Source organism: Gadus morhua, chromosome 18 (assembly GCF_902167405.1).
Source record: "Gadus morhua chromosome 18, gadMor3.0, whole genome shotgun sequence".
Classification (NCBI taxonomy): domain Eukaryota; kingdom Metazoa; phylum Chordata; class Actinopteri; order Gadiformes; family Gadidae; genus Gadus; species Gadus morhua.
Window position 1 is genome coordinate 12,374,074 of NC_044065.1, and position 8,269 is coordinate 12,382,342.

The 8,269-nt window shown below is 43.2% G+C and overlaps 1 protein-coding gene across 1 annotated transcript in view; it reads left to right on the forward strand.

Annotated features, from left to right (window-relative positions):
- Window positions 1-1,386: 1,386 nt before the first annotated feature.
- Window positions 1,387-8,269, forward strand: part of csdc2a (cold shock domain containing C2, RNA binding a) — a 7,389-nt gene continuing 506 nt past the window's right edge. The window contains exons 1-4 of the mRNA XM_030340914.1: window positions 1,387-1,771; window positions 4,857-5,221; window positions 6,165-6,287; window positions 6,883-8,269. The exon at window positions 6,883-8,269 is cut by the window's right edge and continues 506 nt beyond it. Of these exons, the coding sequence (XP_030196774.1) occupies window positions 5,031-5,221; window positions 6,165-6,287; window positions 6,883-7,045 (477 nt within the window). The 5' untranslated portion in view covers window positions 1,387-1,771; window positions 4,857-5,030 and the 3' untranslated portion in view covers window positions 7,046-8,269. The remainder of the gene's footprint in view (window positions 1,772-4,856; window positions 5,222-6,164; window positions 6,288-6,882) is intronic.

An 8,269-nucleotide genomic window follows, 5' to 3' on the forward strand; every position in this document is an offset into this window, starting at 1 on the left:
GAGTCAAATGACAAATGGGCTACAAACTGACACGGAAAATACTGTGATTATCATGATTTTCTCTTCAATCTTTTTTTATGAAAATGATCAATAACATATTTTATCAGCAGTATTTTGAAGTAGTATTAACGTTTGCGTTTCGTATTATCCGTCTGGCCTTGGCTGAGATGAAATTGATTTCCAGATATGGCTGCAGCTTTACATTGCTCAAAATACTTCTGCCAATCAAAATGCCCTCTTGGATCTTGCCAAATCCGGTTAGAAGTAAGCCGAAAACTCCACAGCGAGAAAAGCCTTCTATACAGATCTCTGTTCCACTTTTAACAGCGTTATTCAGTCTATTTCAGGTTTTGTTCATCGTTGTGTTCATTGTCGAGGCCTGAGAGAAACAGAATGAGAATATTGGTGCAGTGAACAAGACGGATTATATTAACGATCATGAGCGATCGACAAGTCGTGTTTTTACACCAGTTCTTTCTTGTCCCGCTCCTCTCATCTTCTCTCTTCTAGATTTTTGTTTTCTGTCTTTTGTGGCATGTTATGTAGACAGTTTATTATGCTAGGATGACAACATTGGCATAGTAAGCCATGAAATGAAACGAGCCAAACATTTAAAACTGCTTCTATGCCTTTGTAAAACGAAAGTTAAGAATTATCTGTCACTCAAACACATCTGGGATGCGAGATCGAAATGATGAGAAGACATTGGGCATGAGGATATCTATGCGACATCCATGGCTGCGCACACCACACGAGCCACCCAGGAGGAGATACAGCAGGAGGCTGATTGGGTTCTCCTACCTAGCATTTCTGGCCCTTCACATGTTCTTCGATTTCCTTAAAAAATCGACAGTAAAATCCATAAGCTTGAGTCAGAAGAATGTTTTCAAGTATGGGGTAATTTGTGATGCCTACATACTAGACACCTTTCAAAGTTTTGGTGGCTCCTCAACAGAAACAGATGACATCATAAGTAATTCACATTAGTGATGGACATATATAGAGATCTGGTTACTCTAAGAGATACGGCTGGCCTAACAAACATTGAGGATCCTGGATCCTCAGGTTATGGAATCACAATCACATCACATTGACCGCAACATAGCCCTGCTCACCTTCGACATATGGATTTTGAGTCACTGGGTCACATGACTGACATTTTTATGGAATGAAGGGCAAACATTATATTCATATAAAATAGAAAAAGCATACAATACAGTACATTTTGGTATGTTCTATGTTTTTTATGATGTAGTAGGAACCTAATAATATAACATTACAATTAGGAAACAAAATAGGTGTACGCTACATAGGCAAACTGATTTATTATTATTTTTTTCACTAATATTAGCAAATTACAATGGTTTTACGTCATTCAAACAGTTATTTATTGATGATCCCTAACTGAACCCCCCCGTGGTTTAGAGCCAGAGCTCTGAGGTGAGCTACCCGTCTTCTGCGGCCAACAGTGGGTGACACTGGGTGAGAAGAAGCAGCTGAACCCGGAGTGAAAGTCTGTACAATATCCGTCGATAATGTCCTACTTGAAACTTACTTCCCTGCAGTCCCTCCCTCTTAGTATTTGGTGTGATGCTTCCGTCCAGCAGCTTATGTGAGGCGATCCTCCACGCCCCTTCTCAACCGAGAGTTATTTACTATACGAGTCCGCTTTTCCTTGATTTCAGAGGGCCTATGCTTGCCTTTTGAACAACATCACCATCAAACCAAGAAACACTGAGCTCTGTAGAAGAACGCCTCCGACATTCATACGGTAAGAGAACGATCAATAACATCTTATTTTATGGACATTGTTCCACTTGTTTAATATTCATGTATTTCTAATCATACGGCTGGCATCGATCCATCAAAGTAGGACAAAAGCGTGAGGATGCGATCGTCTGAAAACAAAGTGCTTATTATTGGTCCGCCAGATCAGGCTTGCAGCCCTTTGATTCTTGGCGATGCGTTGACGTGAGCATCCATTCTTCTCCTCCATGCGAATGTTCTGGAATCAAGATGCCAGAGGGTGCTGCCCTGATAATTCTGGTTAATTATTTAGGCTGTAACCTACTTGCTGGGGTGATTGTATGCTTTTAATAGGCTCGATTTTAATGTTACATTTAAAGTTTGAACGGATTTAAATTATTTTTTATTTCCGATGCTACCCGCGGTGTGTGTGTGTGTGTGTGTGTGTGTGTGTGTGTGTGTGTGTGTGTGTGTGTGTGTGTGTGTGTGTGTGTGTGTGTGTGTGTGTGTGCGCGCGCGCGCGCGTGTTTGTTGGTGTGTATTACGTGTGTCCCATGCTGATGCGATGGTGTACAGACAGATCGGCGTCCTTTCTGTTCTTTAGGGGGTTCACAGAGTTTGTTAACATGTCCTTGTGAGCTTCTGGCCAACAATATATAATGTAGAACTATCCCATCTCATACAATCCAACATAATTACCATTTGACAGACTATGCCAAGTGTTGTATTATACTGTATTCCCCCTGTGAGTTTGGTTGGCTCTCTTGCTAGTCTCTGCTTATTAATATTCTCCCCACCTGCTATGAGTGTGTGGCACAAAAGCTTTGCTCCACACAGCAGAGAGAGAGAGCGAGCGAGAGAGAGAGCGAGAGAGAGAGCGAGAGAGAGAGAGAGAGAGATCCTGGGAGATCCTGGGAATGTGCTTTTTGCATCATACTGCACTGTCACTGATCGTCAAGACAACATCATTCTAGACCTTTGGACTCATCATTATGCTAAGAGGACTTGGTCATAGTAAGCCATGAAACGCAACCAGCCATTAGTTTGCTGCACAACACCTATGGAGAGGGTGCTGTTAAATGACCTCTGTGTGTTTAACTGCAAGATAGCAATCTTACTCTATAATAAACGTCAGTATAGACTAAAAGTGTCACGCCAGTCTTATTTATGTGTGACGTTAAGCTAGGCCTCTAGATGCCTTCCCTGAGTTCCTTGTTTGTGTAATTAGTTCATTAGTAGGCTACATGATGTTCACCTGTTGTGTCTTTCCCTTAAGTCGTTGCCCTTTGTCTGATGTGTGTGTCACATTCAACCAGCCTACATCCAAGTTTTCATATTTAAATTGGGTGCCCTTTTTGCTTGATCGGCCTGTGGTTGTCTCTTCCTGTTATATGTCTTGAATCTCCTGTAAATAGAATAAATAACCTGTTTGTGTTTTATCTGGAAAACCTGCTTCGGTCTTCATTTGGGTCTGAATTGTTTCCCTACTCTGCACTCTGTCTGCTGATAAACCTGCTTGCAGTACTTTGAATCTTCTTATTGATTGCAGGGTTAGGTCGTTCTCGGCCTGGCCTGTCAGTTGCTTTGGATAAAATCCTCCGCCTTAGTGTGTGATTATGTTTTAAGTGTTCATAATCCATTAAAGTAACAATACAAGTTGGCAAAAGTCAAATGTCAACATAAACCAGAACAACAAATCTAGCTCTGTCTACAGAGAGAAACTGTCTCAACATGACGTTCCTCTGCCACCCATCAGCCCACCCGGCCCATAAATATATTTTTTCCAACGCAGCTCTCAGTCCCCATTATATAGTCAGTGGACCTGGTGACTGGCGTCTGGCTATGCCCTGCTATACTATATTTAGATCGGTGCTGGCATGGCATAGGCAGAGTGCATGTGAAGGAGCTCCTGGGATGAAATGCAGTCCATCAATCTTTAACATGGTGTGGCTGCAGGTGGGGTCCGTGGTGGCTCTGAGGAAGTCAGAGGCTAACAGTACATATGTATTAAAAAAAAAAAAAAAGCTTAAGCAGTTCATGTTTAGTTGTTGTTATAAAATATATATCATATTTTGGTTCTTTACGTTGACAAAAAGCTATTTACATCTATAAATTTCGCTTTGGCCAAGGTATGTTTACATTGTGCTTCTTTGAAAATGGTTCACCTGGTTTTATGCTTTAGTAATGTTTATAGACTTGCAACACAAATGTATTTTTCTTCCAATTGTTTCCACAATTTATTGTTCAAATTGTGTATTTTATTGTGCATGGGATAGTTGTCATAATGCATCTAATTATCTCAGTCCTTGAACATTGCACCTCCAGTACTTTTTTAATCATTTAATAGATCATAAGCATGGACAGGCTTATCTTAATTAAAGACGTTAAATCTACTGAAGGTAATTGGTCCAAGAAAATAAATCCAGGGGCCATTTATTATCACAGAACGGAGGCTTAACAGAAGCACTTTAGTTCAATATTTGAATCAAGGCAATGAAAACGTACAATAATAAGAACCGTAACACGTTAATGAATACCCGCATGAACGTCCCTGTGGCCGACGAGGGATTTTTAATAAAGCAAAGTGAGATGAGACCCTCTGGGATTATGATATCCTTTTATCATTTTAATATCCATGTTGTTACTTTCATAGCTGCTGCAAGTGGGAGTGTTTTAATGTCTGGTTGTTGTAGTCACAGCTCCGGAAAGCTCCACCTAGAATCACAAAAGAGCATGCATTATTTAAAGTTCAGATACTTTCAAGCAATGTTTTTCATTCTCTTAAATCCTGTTTCACTCTTGTTGCCCCCGTCCTTCATCAACCCTAACTCTGTCTCTCTGTCTCTCTGTCTCTGTCTCTCTCTCTCTCTCTCTCTCTCTCTCTCTCTCTCTCTCTCTCTCTCTCTGTCTCTCTCTCTCTCTCTCTCTCTCTCTCTCTCTGTCTCTCTCTCTCTCTCTCTGTCTCTGTCTCTCGCTCTCTCTGTCTCTCTGTCTCTCTGTCTCTCTGTCTCTCTCTCTCTCTCTCTCTCTCTCTCTCTCTCTCTCTCTCTCTCTCTCTCTCTCTCTCTCTCTCTCTCTCTCTCTCTCTCTCTCTCTCTTCTAAACCCCAGGAGAGGGTGACAGCCTCCCTCCGTCTGTCCCGCCCCCGCCCCGCTGTAACCCGACCCCACCCAGAGGAGCAGACTGCGTTGCCGCCGGGTGGAGACGCACCTCGTCCCCTCCACCGCCCGCCCCGTGCCTCCACCCACCCCTCCTGCTCCTCCTGCTCCTCCTCCTCCCTCTCCATGGCGGAGGCCGGCTCGTCCCCGCAGGACGAAGCCCCGCTGCCCCTCCCCTCGCCCCGCACCCCCCTGCAGCTCTCCTTCCCCTTCCAGAGGGAGGGCAGCCGCGTCTGGGACCGGGAGAGGAAGCCCCCAGTGCCCCCCCGGGACCTGCCCAGCCCCCTGCCCACCAAGAGGACCCGCACATACTCAGCGTGAGGGGCTGTGTGTGTGTGTGTGTGTGTGTATATGTGATTGTGTGTGTGTGTAGGTGTGTTTGTGTGTGTGTGTGTGTGTGTGTGTGTGTGTGTGTGTGTGTGCGTGTGTTTGTTTGTGTGTGTGCATGTGCGTGTGAGAGAGTGTGAGTGAGAGAGGGAGACTAGCTGTGTGTGTGTGTGTGTGTATGTGTATGCGCTTGTGCGCGTGTGTGCAAGTCAGTGTCAAATATATACTGAAGCTATAGGAGATGACATTGCAAAACTTGGCCTTATTAGCTTAACATAATGGGTTAGCATCAGATTACAAATATCACAGTGCGTCTCTGAACGCTCCTAAAAGCTGAGTGCTTAATGTTTTTGTAGCAGTGTCCATGCCACAGTGCACCTAGGTGGCTTTTACTGGCCTCTTCCGTAACAAGGACGCAGAGTGGTGATGTTCAAACCGGTTTATTTCAGAGGTTGAGATGATAGCGACACAGAGCAGCAGGCGTAACGTGCTGCCATTCAGGAGTTGGACCGGAGTGATTGTGGTAATAACCTGGTTTAACCTGTGCACATTGATTGCTCAATGTACAACAGGTGTGCAGCCTCACCCAGCCCCCGGCTGACCCGGGCCAGGTGAGGCTGCTTCAACCAGCCGTCATCCACACACACACTCCATCGTTTGTTTTATGTTTAAGTAATGTGTATTTGTGTGCGGCAGGTTGTGCTCTGTTATTAAATTGCATACTATTTTATATTATATATGACATTATATCAAGTCAAATAACTGATTTATCTAAAAATGATACTGAATTTATAGCTTCATAACTTACCTGTGTCTTAATTTTCCCTTTGTATGATACTATCAGTCCTGAGGTCGCTCCTCGTTGCTCTCCCATTGATAATTAACCCTAACCCCCGACCCCTGTCACCTTTGACCCCAACTCTGTGTTAACAGTTCCGTGCGTGCCACCTCCGGTCCGGTCTACAAAGGGGTCTGCAGGAACTTCTCTCGGCCCCGGGGTCACGGCTTCATTCAGCCCTCCCAAGGGGGAGAAGACATCTTTGTCCACATCTCTGAGTGAGTGTGTCTCGAGTCATCCCCCAATCACCAAATGTGATTGGGGGAAGTGATGTCGTTTCTCAATGGAAAAGTCCTTAGATCAGATCATAAATATTTTGATTTAGTTAACTTTATTGGATGGCCATTTATCTCAAATTAGCTAAATTTGCTATATTATTAGAATAAGTTGTATTGGCTGAATTAGCTAGATTAGCTAAATGTATATTTGACATTCCCTGCAAAGCATATTGACACCTTGTTTGTTGCTGACTGATTTGTGTTGATACAAATTAAAATGAATCGTGAAACATTTAACGCATTTTCCTTATTCCATAAAATTGGAAGACAAGGCAGAAAATAATTGGAATACTAATTAGCCAATTTAGCTTTTACCGAAAGTGTATAGGACTGAATTATTAAATGAGAGTGAATTGAGACCGATTTCAGGTAGGAAGGGCATTTAAGCCTATAGGTAGGCTGTTGACATGGATTAAAAACCTCTAGCTTTCAAGGTCTTAAAGATCTCTCCATGGTCAAATTATGATGGCCGTAATGAATGAATAAATGTATTAATAATAATTCATTGCGTGCTCCTCTCTGTCTCCTCTGACAGTATTGATGGGGAATACGTGCCCATGGAAGGAGATGAAGTCACGTACAAGGTGTGCCCCATCCCTCCCAAGAACCAGAAGATCCAGGCAGTGGAGGTGGTGATCACCCACCTGAACCCAGGAACCAAGCACGAGACCTGGGCAGGGCAGATCATCAGCTCCTAGACGCTGGGTCGAGTCCAGGCTAACCCCAGTTGTAGGGTTATGGGGTTGGACTCTCTGTGTATGTCTGTGTGTGTCTGTGTCAGGGTGGGTTTGGGGTGTGTGAGGTAAATGTGGTGAATCCAGGAAGAACATCTTGTTGTCTTGATGGTTTGGGAGCTACAGTTTGAGCGCTTGGTGGGCTGGATGTTTTCATGGAAGTTGAGACGAATGGGTTTATATCCTGGGATTGGTGTATGGGTCCAAGGATGTTGTACCTTAGCTGGTTGGATGTTTTGAGGGGATAAGTGGATTAGGTTGGGGATCAGAGTTGAAGGGACTGATGTTGTTATGGGTTTTATATTGAGGAATTTGGCACTTGGATCCAAACGGATGAATTTCCAAGGACCTTGAGTGAATGTGGCTTTGATTGGGTATTGATCGATTGGTTGAATAAAAAAGGGATAGTTTCAAAATTAAAAGGGCAAAAGTGAGCAGAGCAAAGCATACAGCTCCCACATTTTTTTCGGAACACAAGGTATGTCCGCTTTAGATGTTACGTCAAGGTGGTGTTGCAGCATGTTGGAGGATCATTTCCTATGAGGGTTGGAGTTAACAATGGAGGAGATGTGATGAGACAGCAGAGCTATCCTATAGAGAATCAAATGGTTTGGTTCAAAAGGGATTACACAGAGATGAGACTGTGGAGCTAGTAATTAAGGAAGGAAGGAAAGAAGGTAAGATGATAGCAGGAAATAAGGAAGCAGGCCCGGGTAAGGAGAAGAACATGAAGAGTTTAAGTGTGTAGTGAGGCATGCGTTGGTACGAAGGGGCCGTGGAAGGTTTGTGTTTACCTAATGGAATGGAGGAAAGTAAAATGAAAATAAAAACAAATATGCACATTTCTTATCACTTTTGGAAACATTGTGAAGGATGCTGTTCTTTGTGAGCTTTGAATTTGTGATTGATTGTAATGAACTCTCAAACTTTTGCGATTCAATGACAAAATGGTAGCCAATGAGTTTTGAGAGTTCAGTGAAGTCAAAGAGAAAGACGACCAAGAGAGTGGGAAAACTTCTTAAATTATGAGTTTGAACCATCTTTTTATATTTATTTATTTAAGTATTTATTTATTCGTTTTCGGTCAGCAACGCAATGGCTTTCTAACCACGACTAGACAGTTCATTAATAAAACGTGTCTTCAAGGCTAAGCCTGTTTAAAGCCCTACTGCAGCGATACTGCCCTTT